Here is a 26200-nt window from a genome sequence, read left to right on the forward strand (position 1 = left end):
TGTTAAATGCAATGCATTTAAGTACCAGTCCAAGTAAAATTGGTAAAGTGATTAAAGGTGAAGAAAAACCCCAAACAAACAGGTTTTTCCATCTACATACATAATGTATGCTATTCTAACAATAACAACTTCTGCATTCAGATCTGCACTTTTTATAAAATCATACATTTGCACATTCATCTCCCACTAAAATCAACCAAATCAAACCAAATCAAGAAAAAGTGCCAATTTCACGTACAATCTATATAATTTTTATCTTAAAACACATCAACCAAATGAAAAACTAAGACTGGTTATATGATCAGTATCTTTTTATGAACAAGAAATAAAACTGAATTTGGTAGGTTTTTGACATGCATGAATCACCTTGTCTGATTTTTAGGAAGACTGCTGTATTAGTATCTTATCACCTCAAAGATAAGCCTTCGTATTCAGGTATCATTATTTCAAGGCAGAAATTGCTAAGACTAAGTAATTTCTTGATTCCCAGGCCTTCCCTCATCTCTTTGGTGTGCCTCATGTATTACCCATTTATATTGTCACATAAATAAAAAGAAAACACCATTATTATATCACCGATGAACAAATTTCACTTTTGTGCGATAAAGAAGAAATGCCTCCTTCCGTTCATATATTTTATTCATAAAAAAAGGCCTGAGAACTAAGAAATTAATTTTGATTGGCGTAATGTATTTTCACTACATATCAAATATTTGTATTTGTAGCGTAATATTCATAGAAAAGGGACCTAACAATCACACTACTGCACTATGAGACCCATTCTATTTTTACTCAAGTTAAATCATCTGGAACTCAGGTAATGCATTTTTGGCCCAATTTTCTTCATTGGTTCTAGTCATCCACCACCCAAAATAAACCCTACCCTTTCTTTGGTTATTCATCTTGTCGGTTAATTTGAAAGAGACCTTAAATAGTCAACCTATTCTCTAGACATCAGGAAAATGCCAATTTCTGTCCCTTCATCCATGAACATTTTAAGTCACAACCACCAAAATCAATCCAAATCTGATCTTTATGATATAGAAAATTGCAAAACAATATTATAAACATTAATACGATTTTACTGGAGTTATGTAGTTAAGTTCTACATGTTCTATGAAATGCTTGTTTTTGGCCCCGAATTCCAAAACAGTTTGGGTCATAACCCTACAAATCAATTCTAACTTTTCTTTGGTTTGGAACCTTGCTGTAAAACCCAACGAAAATTCAAGTTATGGCACAAAAACCAAGTGTCTACAGACGAAGGCACAGACCAACAACAACAGTGTCGTACCATTATATGACTGCAAATTTTTAGGTCATATAAATAGTTCAGTGAGCCACTGATAGGTACATTTGTTAGCAAGTTATTTCAAACGTAAAACATTTTATAAATTGTATTCTGCACTGGAATTTTTGCAATTATGCCAATCTTTTTAAGCATAGAAATCCATAATGTTGACCATAATTGCATTACCGGGTATATTCGCCTGACTAAACCAGACACTTTATAATATCCCTTCACATAATTTAGTATGTATGTACATGTATTTTGAACCTTGGTTAACAAAAACCCCGTCTAAAACAAATTTCAAAATCTAAAAGGGGTTTGATTTAGACAGCTTTCAAAGTATATGAAGCATCCCATTCATAATCAATATGTATTTTATGTAAAGCACTGTAGCAATACACCTACCTCATGATATGATACATTTGCATGTCCTATAATATTTCTTCAATTTGGAATAAAATGTATTCAACAAATTTAAAAATTATGAATTTCGTTGTTCTTCGAGTCAACTTCGATCTTAAGATTAATGGATTTTTCCTCACAAGACATGTCCTATTATACTATCTGCATAGTAATTTCATCAATTGTTTGAAAAAAAAGCTGTATTTTGACCTGAATCATATTATATCAAAACCTTATTCAAATGTATCGTATTCTATTGTGACCAATGGTATCATGATACATCGATTTTGCGATGAATCATTTACTCCTTATCTCCTGACACAACTCGTAATATTTGTAGTTTTTATTCAACTAATAACTGTAACATATACATGTACATGTATACAAGTACAGGGAAAACTGGTTAGTTTTCACAAAGAAATTGACTTGCATAGTTACAACACTGAAAGTTAAATCCACACCTAAGACTAACATGAAACGATATTGTACTGCAAAAAAATTATTTAAATCAGCTGTTACGACATATTACACTGCCTTACACTCCAAAATGCAAGGCAGTGTAGTGCTTCACAACAGCTGATTTTAATCAGATTGCAAAAAGAGAAAACAATAACATTAACAGTGTTAAAAATCTCCTCCACCAAAAGAATGAAATAACCATCTGAATAATGTATATTTACAGGTAATATATATGAAATATAGAAAAAAAAAGATTTAAATACATTTCCTACAGTTACCAGTAATTTATAATATCATGTGCTTATGTAATACAAAAATATCACACATTTTTTTTTATCTTAAAAGTCCAAATTTGTGAGTAACTTCAGCTGTGACTCATGTAATAGTTATTGTTATACATGTATGTACATGTCAAATAAATAATTACGGGTACCAGTAAATGTATTGAATTGAAAAACCATATATATAAATAGCACATTTAAGTAGTCTCATTTGATAAACATGTACATATACAACAATCAGGTCCCAGTAGGAATTTGACATATATTTATACAGTTTAAAGCCATAGTCTACAATTACTCTTTCCAACGACTCATCTGAATTTTTTCTAATTTACTTTACATGTAAATGCCAATTATCTCCCTTGAAAGAGGCTTTTTTCAGATATATGACTTAAATGTTTGTAGTTTTACCATATACAGTTACACATCAACACTTCTTTTAAAATGCTTTTTATGATCATTTTTTTTTTTTTACTTTTTACCAAACACTTTTTAGAATACCACAAAAAATGCTTCATGAAATAGGTATGAAGTACCTTATAAGAACACATTAGGACAAGGCCCTAGAATTTCTACCAATTACCGATGGCAAGGGAAGTTGTACCCTACATACTTGGTACATTTCATAGGTTAAATTGAATTTTCATGGCAAATCTTCCTGTAGAAGGCTGAAAAATTTTACATGTACAATTCAAGAATTACACAGTAAAAATCCTTGACTGAAATGGAAACTTTTAGATCTACATGTAATATCTTCCTGACATATGTACTACAATTGAATATACATGTACAATTGAGCTCCATACTTTTATATTATTTATATTATTATATTTGGACATACTTTTCTTCTACATTTTCTTGCCTGACCAAAAGAGTATTGACTATTTTCATTTCTCCCATTCTAAGCATGTGATTTTTAACTACTGGGCTGCGGTAAAATTTCAGCAAGACTTCCTGCCATTTTACATGTTCCAAGATTCCTAAAGTCAACAGATTTTATGAGAAAAATTGTTCTCCTTCTGCTTATATTGAAGTCATTTCTCCACTCTCCATCACAAATCGGAAAAACAATTTAAACCAGGAAGGAAAATCTACATGTACATGAAATTTAAGAAAAAATAGTTTATTTACAAAAATTCTAAACAAAAAAACACCTTAAACCAAAATTCATAGTTTGAAGTATCTGACAAAAGGTGAACACAGGAGTTAAAATGTCTTGTACATATACCGACATATTTGTGAGGTCATGTCAAAATGATTTTACACATAAACAATTCAAGACAAGTGAATCGACTGGTGACTCTGGTCCAACATCATTGCCAAATATTTTCTAGCACAAATCTTCAACACATGCATTAACACGAAGCAAAGTTGAAAAAAAATATGTAGGAAATACAAATTAAACAAAGCACAAAAAAATGTGTAATGAGACTTGTTAAATGTAGAAATTACAGTACATACAATGTACACATGTACATTGTACATGCATAACACGAGATATTGTGTTGCAACATTAAAATAATATTATATTATAATAAAGACCAACTTAGAGACCAAAAATAAACATATTTTGAAGGATATATTCAGCAAAAAATTCTACCAGTGAATAAAATTAGGCCAAAGTTCTTGTTTCTGGAAAGTTTCTATTTCTGCCAAAGACAATTACCATTTAACTAAAAACTTGAAACTGTTGCTTGAATGACTGCCTTACACAAATTCATAACATTAAAAAACATACACTATATATTCTAATAACTGATTTCATTTTTATAAAACACCACAAGCCAAAAAATTAATTAAAGTTGGAAGGTTTAAGTGGAAACTAAATAAAGTCTAAAACATCGAAACCATCTTGTTCAATTTCTATCTCTTCACCACTGTCACTCTCTTCTTCGGATGTATCCAATTCCAAATCTCTTTGTTGCTTGGTTCTTTTAGGTGCTCTTACTACCGTTGCACTCCTCTTCCTTTTTGGTCCTGGTGTTTTCTGTACATAGCCTTTACAGGCATGTTTAGATAATGATGCTTCATCAATAAACTGCCTGCCACAAGATGAGCATGCTAGTGGTTCTACCTGACCATCCTTTCCATGAACATTAATCATGTGTCTTTTAACAGTATACAACCCTTTCTTATTAAATTGTTGCAGGCATATTGGACAAGTTCTATCAACCTCTTCTTCCCTGAAGTGCTTCCCTTTCATAATATGTCTATTGAATTTATTCAAACTGCGGAATGTCCCATGGCAAATTGGGCAACGATTCAATTGTTTGTCACTATTTGCCAAGTTATGAACTTGTTTTATGTGTTTATTCAAATTCTGTACCATGCTGCCACAAATCTGACAATGTTTCAACAAGCTAGCCTTCCCGTCAACAGAATGCATTCTCAATAGATGTTGATGTAGATGCTCAGCTCGCGCAAATGCCTTCCCACAGACACTACAAATTTCATTTTTCTGTCCACTGTGTCTTAACATGTGACGTTGAAGGTGGTGTTTCTGTCTAAATGCAGCGTTACATAGTTCACATTGGAATGGCTTTTCTCCGGTATGTGTGTAAATATGAAGCTGAAGAGAGTCTTTCTTTTTAAAGACTTTACCACAAGTGTCACAAATGAACTGATGCCTTGGCCGAAACAACATGGGTTGCTTTTTGGGCTTATCTTCTGCCTTCTTTGATTTTTCATTTTCAGGAGGAGTACTATTACTGCCACCCTTATCAACAATCTCAGCAATATTCAGGTTATCAGCCTGGTAACAACTCTGCTCACTTGAATCCTTACTTTCTTTGACAATGTCATTAAATGAGGTGTCCTGGTTTTTCACATTGACATCCTTGACCTTATTTTCTGAACTGCCACTTATCGAAGCAAGTGCAGATTCAATTTCTTCACTTTTAATATTCTTTGATCCTCTGCTCTTATTTCCTTCAATGGTAATTGCTTCTGTTTTCTGATCACCTGTTTGGTCTTTCTTAACGCTTTCAATCTTGTTTTTGTTTTTGTTGTGTTGTTTATCAATATGTCTTTGCATATACTTTTCAGTCTGGAATTTTTTTGAACATATATTACATGTATAAATTTTGTCATTTTCGTGACTTTTCTCATGACTGGCACAATTATCTGGCCTTGCATATCCTTTATTGCAAAATTTGCATCTGTAAGGCTTTTCGTCAGCATGTATAAGAACATGTTGTTTTAAATGTGAAAGTTGCAAGAACATTTTATTACAATTGCCACATTGATATTTCCTCTCACGTCCAGCATGTTGACCCTCGTCATGTATTCTTCGCTCCTCCTCAGTAGCAAATTTCCTGGGACAATTCTCACACTGAAATGGACGCTCCTTATGACATTTCATATGTGTATTATAATTACATTTTTCTATGAAGGATTTTCCACAAATATTACACAGGTAACTTTTCTCTCTAAGATGGTAATTTGCCACATGGTTTCTTGCAATACGCCAAATTTGGAATCTAACCTGACAAATTTTACAGCTATACCAAACCTTATCATCAATCATAACAGTCTCTATGTGGTCACTAGATTTCTTTTTAGAAGTCCCAGTCGAACAATTCTTCCCAAATACTAAATGAATTCTACTCTTACCAGCAACCTCCGGAATAAATATTTTTTGCGTTTCTTCACCCTCACTAAATTTAATTTCTATAGTTGTCATGGCTGCATCACAATGTCAATATTTAATTCTGCTGAATATACCTATTTCAAAACCTGTAATAAAAAAATATATACATAATATGGGTTAAATTGGACTCACACTGAATCTATTAGTGTTTGCAGTTCCTTTTATAGGTTACATGTACAAATGTAAGTATAGGTAGGTTGAACTTAAAATTCAAAGGTTAACAGGTACATGTATAATATTGCAAAAGGGGGGGGGGGGCAACCAAGCAAAAAAAAAAATTTGCCTCACAAGAGCACAGTTATTTGGATTTAATCCCTATACAATGTACATGTAGGCTATGTCTCTCTGTACTAATTGGTGACAAAGTTTCCATACCAGTAACCAATAAAATCAGCCTATAACCTTAGAATAGAAGCATAGTGGCATGCACAATTTCAACCTAAAAGTCCTTGGAAGCATTTTACTTCCAACGTTTTGTATGGCACATTGTACATTGTTCTAACCTCATGCATGAATATCAATATTCAAATAAAAAGGAGGGTTGCAGGGTCAGATGTTAGTGTTTAACTGTAAAGGCTTAAAAACATCAATACATTGCATAGTCTGAGATTGCTGACATGAAAAGTGTGATTCCAGACCAAAGTTCAATACTTGACTAGCTCTTGAAAAGTTAAAACTGGGTATGTAATGAAAGTTTACACTATCAACAAAATTAATGTATATGTTTTTCTGTACACTCACAGTCTCATACATAACATATTGTTCAAATTTGAAATAAAATTTGGCCTACAGTTCTATTGACACCTACCCATTTCAAAAATGTACTAAATAAATTGCTCATTCATATCATATATTGGCTTCTCCCTAAAATGTGAATTGTTCAAATCTGATGACATTTTAAATCCATATCACAATTTTTACATTGTCAAAATGCCTGTGATGTTGTTACGAATGTAGGAAAAAAAGTCATGGATAAAAAGACACAGGAAAAAGGTCACAAGAAAAAAGTCACAGGAAAAAAAAGTCACAATATAAAATGCCAGAATATGATCAGTGATACACACATATAGGAAAGTCATTATGTTTCGTTGGAAATTCTAATCCTATATAATTTTCTGTTTGTGTGGTTTTTTTTTTAATTTTTGTAACTTTTTTTCATATTTTTTTCATTTTTAATTTGCCGTGTATTCACCATTTAGAATAGAGAATTAAGATTTGATCTTAACATATCTAAATAAAATGTTGTGTAAAAAATGTTGAACAATTTATTTTTTGTTCAGTGTTATATCACTTCAATTAAATGATAATTAAAAATATTTGTATTTTAATAAGATTATTTTTTTTAAAAATCATAATTCACTTGCATTTTCAACTATAATCACATTTTAATGTTTGTGAGCTAAAGAAGCCACACACTTGCTTACCAAAGGTGACAATACCCAGACATGATCTGTAGTGAGATATGTTTGTTTTACATGTAATTGACTGTTCCTTACAAAATATATATTGTGACTTTTTTTCCGTTTACCGTTGTTACAGACAATTTTTGGTTGTTGGTAGTTCGAAGAAAATAAAGATTTACCACCTCAAATAATTGTTTATTTTCAAATTAGTGAGAAATTATATTTTCGTCAACATAGAAATTAGAAAATACAAGTAACAATTTACAGTAATTTGTCAACAATTGGCACTCAGCAACAAAAATGACAGAATTCTGATAAAATTTCCCATAACTGGCATAAGGAATTATAAAATTCTTTTTGATTGTATACAATATGTATATCAATTGTAAGATCGGATGTTTTGTTTTATTAATCGAGAAATGCATAACAAATAAAAAGAAAGACAACTCTGCCTCGATAAAAGAATAGCTCAGTAGTGTTGTCTGTTGTGCATGCAACAACAAATAACTATTTCTTTGAATTTACGGAATTTCAAATTTTCAGCGAAATCTTGTGTCTTTGGCATAGGCTATACTCTGGTGTCCCAAAGTCCCATATGACAAAGAAGGGTAACAACAAAATTACCGAACACTAATCCCATCCATAATCAAGTCAAGTCCCAAAAAAAATCAGACAAAATACTTATAGATATTACTACATCACCCAAGATGCACAGAGCAATTGCATAATCAACTACGTCTCCTTACAGATTACACCTACTTCATATTATTTCAATAACCTTCTAGAACTGTTGAAGCGAGCTCAATTTGACTCCATTTCGCTGCTTAGTGTTCATTGAATGATAAAAAAAATTAATTACCTGCTTGGAATGATTTTACGGGGCCTACAACTGCAGAGGAAGGAAATGGTAGGCGGGTAATCAAATAGTACGTTAAGAATGTTTTTGATTCGTCACAAAAACTATTCGTCACCAAAATTCACAGATACAAATAAATATTTATTCGTTCAAACACATTTAAAATAAATGGTTATGACTCAATACACTAATCCAAACATAAAAATGACAGTAATAATAATAACCATATTGAAATTCTGGAGCGGAGGTGCCTTAAACTAATACTTCATTTAATTGACAAGGCTAAACATATTTAATTATGGCTTTATAACAATCAAACAGTTACTGTTTAATATTAAAGATATATTATTTTCTGCAATTAAAAAAAAAACTTTTGTCTTTGTTTTTATCTTGTTGATGAGAACTTGTCTGGGTATACGTACATTATAGGCTGGACAGTGTATAAAAAAAAATGCACTTCATCTTTGTATCTTCAATTTGTGAAGTATTGCATGAAGTGCAAAAACGGTTACTTTTGGGGATATTTTGGTAGCGTCCTCTCTCAATTCCAAGAGTATGAGCACTAATCCTAAATTTACAAATTGTGGATCTGTCAGCTTTAGATGTGCATACACCGGTGTAAGCAGGTCTACAATTTGATTTGTATAAACTTCAATAAAAGCAGAGTTTATTATTTTCCCCTAAGCAGCCATATTGATATTGAATTAAGCTTGATTGAGTATTCTTTGTTTTGTATTTGATATATTTCATTTAATATCATAGGTATTTAATATGAGGAAGCTAAATCTCAATTCTTTTATCACAAGAGAAGTGTTTATAATGCGAGTATCGACAGAAAAAGGCCTAGTTAGCCAGGCGCGTAGCTGCCGTTAGGCATAAAAGCTTTTGCCTGCACTTAATCTAGCCAATATATTTTTTTAGATAAAATACATCCAGGAGAGTCATAAATGATGCTCTAAAACGCTATCTCCCCAGACCCCCTGCCGTAATTTTGCCTACACTTCAATTTGGCCTCAGCTACGTGCCTGTTAGATCTAACAATAAACCACTTACAAGGAAATATCGTTGTAAAAAAACACGAAGATAGTAAACATAATTATACTGGTAGGTAGTCGTTTAAGAGCCTCGCGCCACTGTGATTAGAGCTAATGTTATATTTTTTTCAATGATTTCAAAAAGACATGCAATTCAATTTAAGAGAAAATCCTGAATAGTTATACCAGAGAAGGCAAATGTATGAAGTTCAACGAATGAATGGTACCAGAAACATTAATATAATTAATATTAATATATTAAATGTGTTTTAAATGTCTCTGGTTTGGATACTAAGTTTTTCGCTTTGGGGTATTGATTGTTATTTTGATCATTATATGATTTATCGCCAATAATATCATTCCACCCGTTGTTGTGATTTCATTCAAACACAATAATTCAAAATAGTCTATATTGCATTTATAGTATCCTAATTTTGAAATAAGTATAAGTAATAAATATTTGAATTATTTCATGTCTGTTGAGGTGAACTATTGCCACCCTGAATAAAGAGCTTCGTGAAGAGCGGGTGATACGATATCGACAGCAGCAATTGAGTTGAAATCTTTACTTGAGGCATGCAATTGTGAACTCAATATTAGTTTTGAGCACTCTCAACGGGTGGGCACATTTTTGCAAAAAAAAAAAAAACCATTCAATTCAATTAAAAATGGTGGAAAAGTTGCTTATCAAAAATATTTGCCATCGATTACCATAACTAAACAAAATGCTTTGCAGAGCGCAGCTAGTTTTACCCGCAGATGTCTAACTCTGAAGAGAAAGGGCAGATATGGACACACTATTCAAGCTTTTGATACAGCTCTCAATCTTGATTGTGGCTATATGTACATACGTACATTTACAACAAACAGATGCTACATTTGACCAGGTGAAATGAACAAACAGACGGACGTACATAGTTCTTTCTATATATCCCGGAATTAGTTTTTGTAAGATATGGTAAATACAAAAATCCTATAAGAAACAAACAGCTATTCAGTGGAAGCGATTTTAAGTCAAAAACGGTAAATTGTCACAAATTTAAAAGGGAGCTTAAAATGATAAAAAAAACTACTAGTATTCAACAAAGTTTCATGTAAACTGCTTGAAGCATTTTCAGGACAATGCACATATATGAGAAATTTTCCTTTTTCATTAAAGAAATCCCAACACTCAATAGTATTCTTCTCAGGGCCACAATGAAGGTCGAACCCCGAAAAGTTGGGGCAAGTATCGAAGCACAATTCGAGCTAAATACAGCCCTTTATTTTGATTGCGATTTAATATTTGACACAGAAAAAGCATTTGACGAAGTAGAATGGCAGTGGCCTCTTTAATTTAATAGTTATAAGGTCGAATTGGGGGACGTGGCAGCCGATGGCTGCTGCAGTGAACCCCAAACACTGCCTGACTTGACTTCATTCGACCTGTTTTGGTACGTAACAAGATTAAGTTTCACCTAACACTCGTGTGAGGAACTGGATCACATCTCCATCTCTCCTCAGTAACAATTTTGATGGAATAAGCGGTAGCCCGACTCCTTCGTACATTAAATACCAATTAATTAACCAAATGTACATGTACGAGGTTTACCACTTGGTACTAAAAATACATGATTTACAGTTCTTTAACTTGCATGCTGTTCATAATCAGGCCAATTATGAATGCACACCTACATACATGTACATGTCAACTATTATGAGTAAGCTCATAAATGGTACCCATCCTACATGCATACATAACTTGAAATCTATTAGTTGGGTTATCATCCTTGTCAAGAAATAATACTGCATTATGTAAATTTACTTTCGAAGTTTAATTTATCCCTGTAAACTTTCAACAAATTCTCATTCAAAGCTCTATCTATTCCTCTAAAGTTTCAACAAGTTCACATTCGAAGCTCTATCTATTCCTGTAAAGTTTCATCAAAATTCCACTTAATCTAACCCTGTAAACTTTCATCAAATTCTCATTCAAAGCTCTATCTATTCCTCTAAAGTTTCATCAAATTCACGCTCAAACTTATCTATTCCTGCAAAGTTTCATCAAAATTCAACACTTAATCTATCCCTGTAAACTTTCAACAAATTCTCATTCGAAGCTCTATCTATTCCTCTAAAGTTTCATCAAATTCACGCTCAAACTTAATCTACTCCTGCAAAGTTTCACCAAAATTCAACAGATTAATCTATCCCTGTAATGTTTCAACGAAATTCCGTATCATGGCTTTAGCTTTGTAAGTTAGATTCTTGCTTTATATATGCACATCTTCCTCCAGCTAAATGTGTGCAACTGTTACATCGCACATTTAGAGATATTTAAAACTGTAAAAACCTGAAATTAAAAGCATAAGTAAGACACAAAATTCACGCCATCATTTAATTACCAATCCCGCGAGACACATAGGTAGATGGAAACTACTTCTCCCAGGTGATGTTCTAATCTATTAGCACAATATCATTTCTGACTTAATGATTAGATAAAGAATATGACATTATTAGAAAAATTATTCGATTAAATTTGCAAGAAAAGAATCATACATTCTGCTAAACAAAGGGCGCTGTACATTTTTGCTGACCACGAATAATGAATTTCTATAAGAAAATTATGTTTCAGATGAGAAAGAAAATGAACTGTTTTGATACTATCCAAGGTTTTCAAAGGGGAATAAGATAGTGCCATTCTACCTAAGGCGACACGACACACAATCTACTGTTATAATATTGAAGAAAACAAATGCCAAAAAGTATTTTCCAAGTAGCATATAATCAAACACGAATGCTAATTAAAAAGAAATGATCAAAAATGACAAATTTCATTGAACACTTCCAAATAACTACACAGTCAGCTTGAAAAACATGATTAATGCCAAAGAAATTTTGAACGATATCGCGTTTATGTAAAGAAAAAGTAAGTCAAGTAATCTGTTCATGGTAGCAGAACAGCTAGCCACACCTCCAGATGTGTCCACATAATTATCAAATTAGTATATTACCACTAATTTAATAATTACAAGGTCGAATTGGGGGACGTGGCAGCCGATGGCTGCTGCAGTGAACCCCAAACACTGCCTGACTTGACTTCATTCGACCTGTTTTGGTACGTAACAAGATTAAGTTTCACCTCACACTAACATGTGAGGAACTGGAGCACATCTCCCTTTCTTCTGAGTAACTGCCTTGATGGAATTATCTGTAGCCTGACTCCACCTTACATTAAATATCAATTACTTAACCTAATGTCCGAGGGTTACCACTTTGTACTGGAAATGCATGCTTTGCAGTTCTATAACTTGCATGCTGTTCATAATCAGGCCAACTATGAATGCACATCTACATACATGTACATGTAAATACCTTGTCAGGAAATAATACTGCATTATGTAAATTTACTTTCGAAGTTTAATCTATTCCTGTAAAGTTTCAACAAATTCACGTTCAACGCTTAATCTATTCCTGCAGTTTCATCAAAATTAAACAGCTTAATCTATCCCTGTAAACTTTCAACAAATTCTCATTCGAAGCTCTATCTATTCCTCTCTAAAGTTTCAACAAATTCACATTCGAAGCTCTATCTATTCCTGTAAAGTTTCATCAAAATTCCACAGCTTAATCTATCCCTGTAAACTTTCAACAAATTCTCATTCGAAGCTCTATCTACTCCTGCAAAGCTTCATCAAAATTCCACAGATTAATCTATCCCTGTAAAGTTTCAACGAAATTCCGTATCATGGCATTGATTCTTGCTTTATATATGCACATCTACTTCCACCAGCTATATGTGTACAACTGTTATATCGCACATTTAGAGACATTAAAAACTGTAAAAACCTGAAATTAAAAGCATAAGACACAAAAATCATTTAATTACCAATCCCGCGAGACACATAGGTAGATGGAAACTACTTCTCCCTGATGGTGTTCTAATCAATTAGCACAATATTATTTCTGACTTAATGATTAGATAAAGAATATGACATTATTAGAAAAATTATTTGACTAAATTTGCAAGAAAAGAATCATACATTCTGCTAAACAAAGGGCGCTGTACATTTTTGCAGACCATGAATAATGAATTTCAAAAAGAAAATTATGTTTCAGATGAGAAAAAAATGAACCGTTTTGATAATGTCCAAGGTTTTCAAGGGGGAATAAGATAGTGCCATTCTACCTAAGGCGACATGACACACAATCTACTGTTATAATATTGAAGAAAACATGCCAAAAAAGTATTTTCCAAGTAGCATATAATCAAACACGAATGCTAATTAAAAAGAAATGATCAAAAATGACAAATTTCATTGAACACTTCCAAATAACTACACAGTCAGCTTGAAAAACATGATTGATGCCAAAAAAGTTTTGAACGATATCACGTTTATGAAAAGTAAAAGTAAGTCAAGTAATCTATTCATGGTAGCAGAACAGCCTATAATTATCAAATTAGTATATTACCACTAATTTAATAATTATAAGGTCGAATTGGGGGACGTGGCAGGCGATGGCTGCTGCAGTGAACCCCAAACACTGCCTGACTTGACTTCATTCGACCTGTTTTGGTACGTAACAAGATAAAGTTTCACTTCACACTCATGTGTGAGGAACTGGAGCACATCCCCCTCTCTCCTCAGTAACAATTTTGATGGAATAAGCTGTAGCCCGACTCCTTCGTACATTAAATACCAATTAATTAACCAAATGTACAAAGTTTACCACTTTGTACTGGAAATACATGCTTTGCAGTTCTGTAATTTGCATACTGTTCATAATCAGGCCAACTATGAATGCACACCTACATACATGTACATGTGAACTGTTATGAGTAAGCTCATAAATGGTACCCATCCTACATGCATATATAACTTGAAATCTATTAGTTGGGTTATCATCCTTGTCAAGAAGTAATACTGCATTATGTAAATTTACATTCGAAGTTTAATCTAATCCTGTAAAGTTTCAAGAAAATTCCAAAGCCTAATTAATCCCTGTAAAGTTTCAACAATTCACAATCGAAGCTCTATCTATTCCTGTAAATTTTCAGGAAAATTCCAAAGCTTAGTCTGTCCCTGTAAAGTTTCAACAAAATTCTAAAGCTTAATCTTACCCTGTAAAGTTTCAACAAAATTCTGTGTGATATAATCTATCCCAGTAAAGTTTTAACGAAATTCTGTATCATAATCTATCCCTGTAAAGTTTCAACAAAATTCTGTATCATAATCTATCCCTGTAAAGCTTCAATGAAATTCCAAATTATTTTGGAGGAGTGCAGGCTGTAAAATGGGGAAACATGACACTTGGATTATCCCCCTTTGCAAGCTTTGGATGTTAGATTCTTGTTTTATATATGCGCATCTACTTGCATCAGCTATATGTGTGGCACTGCTATATTGCATATCCTAAATCATTAAAAACTGTAAAAACCTGAAATTGAAAGCAAAATAATTAGGACAAAATATCTTATGTATAGATTCTTGCAAAGAAATGTTTAGTATAAAGATGTCCATGTATGTTTAAAGTGCTTGCATTTACTTGATCAAGGACGGGTATCAATTTTACACCTGACTTACAATAAGTACCTTCATGTACATGTGGTTGTGCAGATTTCATATTTTATGAAATATTTTCTTAGATTCCATAGCATGTGAGTCCTATCCTGAATGGGAACTTCCTTAGAAAAATGCATTTATATGGAGACTGACGTTTTAAAAATATTGTAATGCTGTTACAAGATCATAAAAAAAAAAAACAAAAAAAACAAGGCAATGTATGAAGAATTTAAGTACATTCCAACTTCAAGCAAAACTTAATTAAGTGAAGCCATGTTGTGTAACGTAACCCATTTGGTTGCCACAGCTTCATACTTTACCCTGCGAGTTACATACTGATGATGTATACAGTCACAGGACTCAGTCTTGGCATCTGGCATACACCTTCACACAACATATAACTTCAGTATGTGTACAAGTTCCACTTAAAATTAGCTATAGCCAAACTTCTTCATACATTAGCATCTATTTATGCATAACATAAAAATGTTCCTAGTTTCTTGTTTCTAATCAAAACATGACCTATATGATATGAAAATCTTTCAGAACATTTTATTGAATCAGTGTTCTAGGATACCATTATCCCTTCACCAGGGCAGAATGTTGTTTATTATGCTCCACTTTCCCTTTGGCAAGTAGAAAAGCTGAACTTTCTAAAAAATTTGTTATGTTTGGAAAGTAAATATCAAAAGTGCGAAAGTGAATCTTCATTTTGAGTTTTCCCATGGAAACCTAAAACTTTGAAAAACCCTAGAACACTGAAAATGTGTCACATGCACACCCTTCATATCTTTACATCTTTAAAATTTGTGAACAGAATAATAAACTGATAGACAGACAGAATGGGTAAAATGTGTGTAAACTGAAATTTTGGAATAGCGTATAACACTTAAAGTTGGCAACTTTGGAAAAAATTAGCAAAGATCATGAAATGGAAACTAGATCTGAAACTAATCAAGGTAGACTCACATACCAAAAATCAGCTCAATGCATGTATCTGCAAGCATTTAGAAAAAAAAATGTGGTAAATTCAAGGGCCATAACTTGGACAAAAATCAGCAAAGAGGAACAAAACCTGAACTTGATCTGTTACTCATTGAGGTAGACTCGCATACCAAAAATCAGCTCAATATTTGCAAGCGTTTAAAAAACAAGTGCTGAAAACTTAAATTTCAGTAAATTTTTCAAAGTTCAAGGGTCATAATTTGAACAGAAATAAGCAGAGCAGAATGAACCGTTAACTTGATCTGTTACTCATGAAAATAGACTCCCATACCAAAAATCAGCTCAATATCTGCAAGCGTTCAGAAAAAAGTGTGGAAAACTTAAATTTCGGTACATTTTTTTAGGTTCAAGGGCAATAACTCTGACAAGAATCAGCAAAGTGTTACAAAAGGTGTACTTGATCTGTAAATCAGCATGGTTGATTCATATACCAAAAATCAGGTCAAAATCTTCAAGAGTTCAGGAAAAAAAAAGGCAGAAAAGTTTAATTTTTTTCTGGAGTAAGAAACGGAAATCTAAAATCCCCTTTGGTAGGGCTAACAAGAAGCAGAAGAAGCTGCCCTAACTCCCAAAAACAAACATTCTTCAACTACTTTTGGTTCTAACACCGAGGTATATCTTGACTACATGTTGACAGATGAGACATACAGCCTTCCACAATAAAACACTGGTCAGAAAATAGATATACAAAAGAATGATAAACATTATCAAACCACTCTGTATAGACAGGTGGGAACACTCATCAAGGCTGGTTCTAGAATTATGAGGTTCATCATAGTCTTTCATTGGAGTCTATTACTGACATATGGTTATCATACGCCTACAAAATAAGATATGATCAAGTTCTCATGGTCATTTGTGTCTAGTTCAGATACCAATACTTAATCTAAAAACATTCGAGTGTTTGTAGATCATTGTGTGTTTTCCTTTAAATTAACATTTTAAAAATAAAACTTTTACTTGGATTCATTATTGTATGCTAAATCATAATGATAACTTGCTGTTTGCTTGCCTATTGTACAGTACTTGAACTGGTCCATGCAATAAAAATTGTGATCGGTCACCAATCACCGATCAGTTTCTGGTCAGTCAACCATCTGTTAAAGTGATCCATTAAACCAGTGATTGCATCACGTGACCAAAGAGCAGTCAATATACTAAACAACTTCCATCGTTTTATTTGTCAATTTTACTCATATAAACATAATGCAGTAGATAAAAACATCAATTAATACTTTCATTTACATTTGTTTTATTTTTAACACATCATCCGTCATTTTACATAACAAAACTGCGATCAGATCAGTCAGAGATCAACTGTTATTGTACGTCAGCAATCAATATGTCAGCGGTAATCTATGTGTGACTGTCAAATTGTTGCACGGAACGGTTCAGGGACCGTATGCTTAATTATAATGATAACTTGCTGTTTGCTTGCCTATTGTACACTAAATCATGACAATAACTTATATCTACCTGTTTGCTTGCCTATTGTATGCTAAATCATAATAATAACTTACCTGTTTGCTTTCCAGTTTAGGTCTGATGTTACTAGTAGTATCCAGTGAACTATTAGTATTGTTGTTATATTTAGAAATGAGCTCATGCTCTTGTATGTCTCATTGTACCCACTTTACCGAAGCCTCAGCAGCCTTCAATGTATCTCTTGCCTTTTGAATGACGGCATCTGCGCTTTTTTCTAGTTTGGCTGCCTTCAGCATATTTTGTTGAAATTTCATTTCTTAAAGCTTCATATATCTCCCCCATGTGTGTGTAGTCTGGCCTATAGCATTTAATGAGATTATTTGAGTTATTGCAATCACTTTGCATCTGTCATTGTTAACAACTTTCCTAAACTCTTCGGCTCTGATACTACTGGACCAGTATGAACCAAAGTCGGTCTCTAATAAATGCTTTAATTCTGAAAAAAATTATAGAGAAGTTTGGTATAAATGATCACTGGCAATATGTCAGTCAAAACCTCACCAGAGCTTATGTTTCTTATTATTTACATGTACATGTATATTGCTTAATAAAACTTCATTATTTATTTATTGTGTTTATTATTATTAAGGATTCCCTTACAGAAAATAAAATGATGCCACAATGTTGATGCATACACTGTACATGTAGCTGCAGCAACATTGCAGAAAACAAATTTGTAGGCAAAAATTGTTTACCAGAACCTTGCAGGTTGTTGCAGCTAGCTGCAAACAATCCTGCAATTTTATCGCAGCAAAACTGTTGCAGGAATCAAATTCCCTTAAGCAGTTTAGAAGGAGTAAATGCATTTATAAGGTTTTAACATTTAAACTCATAATTTGGATTATCTCCCTTTGATGTCCTGACATATTATGTTCTTTCATTCACATCTACATATCATACCCAACCTTCGTATAAAATTTCATATCAATCCCTTGAGCTGTTAAGCAGGACTTATGCTTACAAGGAATGTGGACATACAGAAAGATCGAGGGACAGTCAGATGGGGTAATTCTTATACCCACTAAAATTTGGGAGTATAATAAAGAAAAGAACCAATCCTACAAGTAGTTTCTGATACAGAAGGTCTTAAACTCTCTTTAATTGGTTGTTTTTGATATGTCTACCAATTTAAATCTTAATGGTGTCCCCTTTTTCCTATGTTGAATAATTTAAATTAGATTGAGCTGTGTACATAATTTAAATAAAAGCCTCATATTCAAATAATATTAATTATCTGAGTATGAACATTACATGCTTACAATGTAAGTATATATTGTAACAGGGATTGGTACCATTGTGAGTTAGACATGTACACAAATTATATGAACCAATCAGCTGATGTTAAACGGAGACGATCACTGATTTTACAGTAAAGTTTTTCACATCAGACATTGATCAGACACTGATCCATGATTGATGACAGATCACAATTATAGTTTCATGGATGGTTCGGGTAGTGCAGTGACAGATTCAGGATTTTAGATCAGGGGGTGCATGGTTAAAATTTGACCGAGTGGAACAAGGCGAAAAATTTTTTGAGGTTAAATTTTTTTAATATTCTTCTAGAGTGGGTGGAATGTAGATATCTTTTGTGGTAAAATTAGGGAGAAATTAAAGTTTCAACCTAAAACCGCCTAAATCTTTATGTTCTCTGTTGTGTATGTCTGTTTTCCATGTCTGGTCTTTGTCCCTGAATTACATTCTTTTGATTACCACTATAACCTTGGTTCCCTTGATTACTCTTTCTACCCCCAACAACCCATGCTTTGCAAATTTTAGTGGGGTGCACACACACCAAGCCCCGCCTGAATCCACCCTGGGGTAGTGTGCATATGATGTCCTTGCTACCCACTTTGTTTCATGAGATTCAGTTGAGGGCATAAATTTTCAGTGGTCTAAAAAATCAAAGAGGACAATTCTGTGTCATATAACTGTAACTGATCTAGCAAATGAATAGTCATGTTCTACTTAGTACATCTATAAGTATAATGTGCATGTACATGCTCCCACTATCAAATATGCAGTCATATGTACATGTTCTAGTAGGGCTATATATATTTGATGGTCTAAGATCGCTCTGACATCCAACGGCTGACTTGCCAGATAAGCTGGGCCATAGAACGTCAGGGCTCGCCCCATATAAAAAAATACAGCCTATTCAATTGATATGATAATATTTTATAATATCGACGTTAAATAAACCTTTTTGTATTTGGATTCTTTTGGGGGCAGCTGTAACACTGGCATTTGTTTCTATCCGACCGTGGCCAAGTCGATCGCGTGACAATGTGGGCGGCTAGTTCGCATGTCCCCCTTTTAAAAGTACTAGCTAATACTTCCAGTAAAATGAGTGTCGCCTGAATTAAGTTAATCATTAAGGGAACTTACCAAATGAAAACGAATACTTCTGTACCTGGTACCCACTGTGCTGGTACCTCATATGATATCCATTTTGAAAATATAATGACTGATGCACATGCGCCAATTTTATTCCGAATACAATTTTGCCGAAATTTATATATATTTTGATAATTTTAATTCTTATACCTTTTCGATGGATGCTCCTATGGATCATTCATAGTTTATCGAAAATTAAATTGACAGGAGATTCGTGGACAAATATCGGAAAGTGCTTTCAGCGGACTGTTCGAGTAGTACACACATAGAAAATATTTTACCATCATCTGTTTGCTCATTTTTTTTCCTTTTTAATTGTTATTAAGAAAAATCGTTTTATATACATTGTAGATGAAAAAGGAGAGGCTTTATCGGGCACTTATAGTTATTGCTGTATTACAGTTTTAACGATTTACATGTTGGGTGTGTTTGATTTGAGATCTATACATATCAAACTTTTTATACAGCATCTCAAGGATTTATATATCTATATTTAATTCCTTGAGCAGCTCGAAACTGGCAATATATAAGATTGGTATTTTTGTATTTCATTCTACCAAAGACTTCATATTACTAGTATTATACATTCCCTGATTCTACACCCAATGCTAAAACCAGGGGCGGATCCAGGATTTGAGTTTCTTTTTTTTTTTTTTGGGGGGGGGGGCGGGGGAGGCGTTAATTGAAATAAATGCCGTGCAAAGCAAGGCAAAAAAATATTATGGGATGAAACATGTGGGGAAAATTTTTTTCTTACCGATTTCGGGGGGGGGGGTGGTGGTTACGCCCGGCACGCCAGTCCTTGGATCCGCGCCTGAAAACTATCTACACAAAACTTTATACTCTGTGTAAATTCCGTATTAGTGCCGATGCTTTAGCATTAGAAAAAGGGAGGTATAATAATATAGACAGATATAAGAGAATTGTAATTTATGTAATAATGGTGATATTGAGTTCAAACACTACTTTTTCTCAATATGTTCTCATTATACACAACAAAGAAAAAAAATAAATTGAAAAACTGTAAAATAAAGAAAACAAAATCAATAGTTTTTCGTACTTCAATTATTTTTTTCTCAATGAAAGAATTAATTTACTAACTCCATAAAAAACAGCTCATACAGAATACTTGAATTACTAATAAACTTTATCAAGGCATGTTGAGAATGCAGAATAAATGTATAAATATTTCTTTAAAAGTTAAACCACTGTCACATCATGAAAATGTCATATGTGTGATTCTCAGATGTGTGTTGTAATATGTTGCTTTGTAATTCTTTATTTTACATGCCATAACCATTTAATGTAAATGTGTTTGAGCTGATATTGCCTATTGTCTATGATTACACGAGGGAAACGCGCAAATGAAATAATTTGTCTTCCGAGCAAATGAAATAAAACTTTGTGGTTCAAATTAATGAAATAGTTATAAGTGAAAATTTCAAAAATTGGCGCGAAAGCATAACACTTAAAGGCTGGTTTCTATAGGATTTTCCATTGATATTGCACTTTTACTTGGGTGCTAGGTATGAAATTTAACTAAACACAAGGAGCATCAAATAAAAAAACGTACCTTATGAACAAGGTTTAGGCAGAAATCTGACAATTGTGTTTATTTTTACCCAGTTTATGCAATATGGCGAAATCAGGGGTTTTCACAGCCTTGTCTTAGGATCTATAAAATCACAGATATGTGTTTTATTGGTCTGAATCTTTTGTATTTGCTAGTAAAAATATTGGTAATGTAAAAAAAACCTCATATATTCATTCCATTGACATTCATGAATCTATTGTACGTCACTACATGTATACACCTTGTACATGTGATGTCTCAAAAACACCTAATTGTAGAGTAGTGCATACACTGTAAGATCTCAAAAAAGATATTTTTGTAGAAAAACTGGAAAAATACAGCTGACTTTCTGTTTATGTACCCGATAAGCTTAGAACCTTATATAATTTTACATTTGTTTCAGTTTTTATCATTCAAAGCCCAAATAAAGGCTAACTTTGAATATTGGACACAATCGCACTTGAGCAAGCTCTGTACAGGCCTAGTTTAAAATGACCTGATGAGACACTGTTAGCTTTGAAACCACTTCTTATTGCTTTAATGTATATTTGATGTGCGTTTACCATCTTAAGTTTGAAGTTAATCAATTTAAGTCACTGTCGGCATCATAAATTCATTTTTCATATGTGTACCCTTTATACATGGTTTAAAAGTGCTTTGACCGTGGGCACATGTATATAAATACAATTTTTGTTTGGCCTTAAAGCAGCTAGAACTTGAGTAAATTGAACTTTATCCCATCAAATACACATAATATGATGCAACCAATTTAAAAAATCACAATAGTATTGCATTTTATAAAAAATGGGGATTTCAGAGGGGCCTTATACTTCCTTCGACCTTTGAGCAATGTACCACTATACTAGATTGGCTTAACTTGTACATTTTTCAACTAATCATGATGAAAGTTTGTAGATGAAGTAAAAAAGTTTCATTTTGGCATGAGTGCAGTTTTTTTGTCAAAGTGAGCACATTTACTTATCTAATAGTACGAGAACACAATTAATTCCCCCCTTTTTTTTTGCATTGTAGATGAATATGGATATAGTTCCAACTTAAGAAGTAGATACCTTCCACATATTTTAGTATTTTTACTGGAAACTTATCTGCTGAAGTGTGCCTCGAATCGGTAGAGAAATAGGTCAAAATTACATGGAATTTTTTTATTAATCAATTCTGACATTAAGTTGTGATTTGGTTCAGTGGAAGATTAAAATTTCGGACTTTTTCACTCACTTCATTTGTCATGTTTACTCCATCTCTGGGTCATATGTACTAGTATTAATTTCAGAAAATGATTTTAAAATTTATTACAATTTATATATAAAATCCTGTTTGTATGTATATCTTTAGGCCAGGGAAGTTTTATTCAGTTTGTGCTGGTGGAATTTTTTTAATCTGCTCAAATGTATATATTGAAATGCACTTGAAAATTAATTGTGGTCTCCTGCTGCCCTCACATATCAAAAATCAGCTCAATACTGCAAGCTTCTAGAAAAAAATGCGGAAAACTTCATTTTTTTCCAGACTGACAGCCGGATGGAGTTTAAATCTAAAGTCCCCTTCTGTTAAAGCCGTTAGGGGACTATATAATACTCGCTGAAACTAAAAAAAATCAGGATCACAATATCCAATAAAATGTAGGGATACGAACCACCAGCCCCTCTTCGTTTTTATAGTGTGAGACTCAGAGGTTGTATTAAATCATGGGTCAGTACATTCTTAAGACTTTAAATCTGGTAGGTAAAGCTTCTCCACGAAGGCAGCAGCATAGTGTTAAAGTAATATTGACAACTAGCTGAATGGGATTCAGAATAATGTGGCTGATTGGATGATTAAAAATCCTGTCTAGTCTAGTACAAATTAGGGTCTGTTCCATTGGTCAATCATATTTAAATTTCCTGCCTACAATCAATCCAAGTTTGCTCACATAATATCAAATCCAATGTCATATGATATTTTGACCCCACAAGTACTGCTCTTGGGGTCTAACTATACATTTTTGCAGTTCTATAAAAACTGTAAAACCCTTGCAATTCAATCGTTAGGCTATATGGAGCATAATGAAATGAAGGCAACTCTGACTTTACAACAATGAAAAATGCACAACAGTTGAACATAACGGTGATTAAATCCATAACAGGCTTGTTTATGTTGTAGATTTCTTTCAAAAGATGTTGTGTCCTAACAAATTTTGTAATCAATAGAGTATTACACCTGTATTAAACGGTTGGACTCTGCCATGATTATTCTGTAGTTATTTGAGTTGGCTTGTATCAATAGCGTATTGCACCTGTATTAAATGGACTTTGCCATGATCATTCTGTAGTTATTTGAGTTGGCTTGTATCTGTACAATTACATATGGTGACTAGGCCTAGATGATACATGCACTTAATGACAGGTCCCAAATAACCATACCAATTTACAATTGAGGAAGAATCTATTTGTGAATATTTTTTTTAAATAACACTATAACAATAAAGTTAAAAGGTTACAGACCACCAATTCAACCAATGAGCATTTGGAACGTAGGCAAAAATAGTCCTACGCAGAAATTACCCCTGTTCCTCATAGTGCTGTGAAAAAAGTTCTCATCTTATTTCAAAAATTTAGTTTCTGAAAGGAAAAACATTTCTGTACATTTTATAGGTGCATTTTGCGTCTTGTGATGTGAAGCCTAATCTCCATAATGATTTCTAAATATACCCCTATCTTGTGAAAACACTGGGATTTCCCATGCTATTTATAGACACTTCACTTCCGGTGACCAGTACTGCACTGCAAGTCTGCTAACCCCAAATGCCATTGTGAGGATTGTGAGCTGACATATGTAGAATCATGCTGATATATAGTCCTCTGCAGGTTAAAGTTAAGGTAAAGTCCAGAGAAGCCATTGAATATTGTGAAATTTGCATAGAAGCCTATGGGAAGTGGAATTAGTAGTTTCTAGCCTTAAGCTGAAGCCATGGTAGCTGCGAAATCGTAGCTATTGATCTTTTTTTTTTTGATTTTGCGTTAAGAAAATACCAAAAAAAATAGTTAGAGCTACGTTTCGCAGCTAAAGCCATGGCAAAATGAAAAGTTTCTAGGACTAGATTTAAATTACTTGAAGATCTTGTAAACTTTGCTATGAGAGGAATACACTACAGAAATCCTTCATAATATGCATATTTTAAGTTATAGGTCCAAATTATGGAAAATTGGTCTTTTTGGCTGATTTTTATGTCCTATCTTGTGAAAAGTGTAGAAAATTTAGTAAAAATATCAAATATTAAACTTTGAGGGCTATGTTTACCTAAATATGGTGGTAATCAGCACTTGAAATAAAGTTTTGTGTAAATTTGAGCAAAAATTTGGTTAGAAATGAGGAAAAACTCACTTTCATTACTGCAGTTAAGGACATATAAGCATTTCCCTATGGCAACATGGAAAATCCATTTTTGAGTACTTTTTTTTGCTTAAGGTGCCCTTTACTGGTCATGTTTTAATGTGAAAACACTGTATTTACAAATTTAAAGCCAAAGATATCACCTTTTATGAAAATTTAAAGATTTAGGGTTTTTGACATGTGATCAAGGAAAAGGGGGAGGCATGTCAGACATAAATTTAAAAAAATAGACCAATTTTTCAGAAAATGATTACTTTTAAAGGCTATCTCTTTATTAATATTGTTAAAAAACAAGTCGTGATTGATTTTGTTTATTTGAAAAGTCAGAAAAAGTTCTTTGCATACCAATTTACAATTGAGAAAGAATCTATTTGTGAATATTTTTATCAAATAACACTATAACAATAAAGTTAAAAAGGATAGCACTTTCCGTATATCCGATACATCCTTCATTTCGTGCATTATAAAGCTAGGACATCGTTGCTTCTAGCAGATAATTGAGTCGATAATTCGACTGTCTTTGTGGATATAAGCCACTAAAATCCCCAAAAATCATTCGTAAGGCAGTTTTAGCCAATCATTTGCACAATATGAGAGGCGCTGACCATCAGCTGACTATTCCTAAACTTTATTTTTTGTTTTCGTGCTAACATATATACTCAATACTGTTAGACCCGGTTTGCACTCATATGTGGTATTTGTAATTCATGATGGACTGAGGGTTTCTTAACGCCCTTGGCTATCATTCAGGGTCTCTCATTTACCTATTAAAAAGAGTGAAAAAATATACAATTTAATGTATATTATATTTTATTGCTAAGTGGAGTATTGTTAACATAACAAAGCATGTAAAATATACATAATGTAATACAGTAAAATATACTCCACAAAAAATGTTAAGGGCCACTATAGAAAATTCAATAAATTTAATTTTATTATTATCAGCATCTATGTAAAAAATTCTATAAATTAATCACTATAACAATAAAAACAATCTTCAAACCAAATGACAGTTTAATAACGTTTAAAATCACTGTCGTAATGATGGAAATCCAAATTTTGAATATTATGGAAAAAAAAACAAGTGACCCTTAACATTTTTTGTGAAGTATACATGCAATTAATTGTATACATACAAATATTACATTTAATTACTATACAAATACACTACACTATTACAAAGGAAGATAGAGTAGGTCTACCAGATCAATATACAATTCATTAATGTGTAAAGTGACACTTAATTTATACCTAATCTTCCTTAATATATTTTGAAGTACAGGCATCTAAAAGTATTTTGTGCAGCAATTTCATCATAAAAAAACACCCCAATTAATGATCTTTACAAATCACAATAAAATGTTTTTTTTTTTCTTGAGACCTGATATAACTCCTGAGATTTTATGTGAAAAATGCAACTCTACTGAAATCT

General features: G+C 32.8%; 1 protein-coding gene across 1 annotated transcript; it reads right to left on the bottom strand.

Moving 5' to 3' along the window:
• Window positions 1-2021: 2021 nt before the first annotated feature.
• On the bottom strand, window positions 2022-8543 carry LOC148598574 (uncharacterized). Its single transcript, XM_088562586.1, has 2 exons — window positions 8345-8543; window positions 2022-6168 (listed from the first exon to the last, which is right to left on the bottom strand). Exon 2 carries the CDS (start codon window positions 6113-6115, stop codon window positions 4256-4258), a length of 1860 nt encoding a protein of 619 aa, XP_088418712.1. The 5' UTR covers window positions 6116-6168; window positions 8345-8543; the 3' UTR covers window positions 2022-4255.
• Window positions 8544-26200: the final 17657 nt, after the last annotated feature.

Source organism: Perna viridis, chromosome 14 (assembly GCF_037379345.1).
Source record: "Perna viridis isolate PV_CMFRI_1.1 ecotype Kerala chromosome 14, ASM3737934v1, whole genome shotgun sequence".
NCBI classification, from domain to species: domain Eukaryota; kingdom Metazoa; phylum Mollusca; class Bivalvia; order Mytilida; family Mytilidae; genus Perna; species Perna viridis.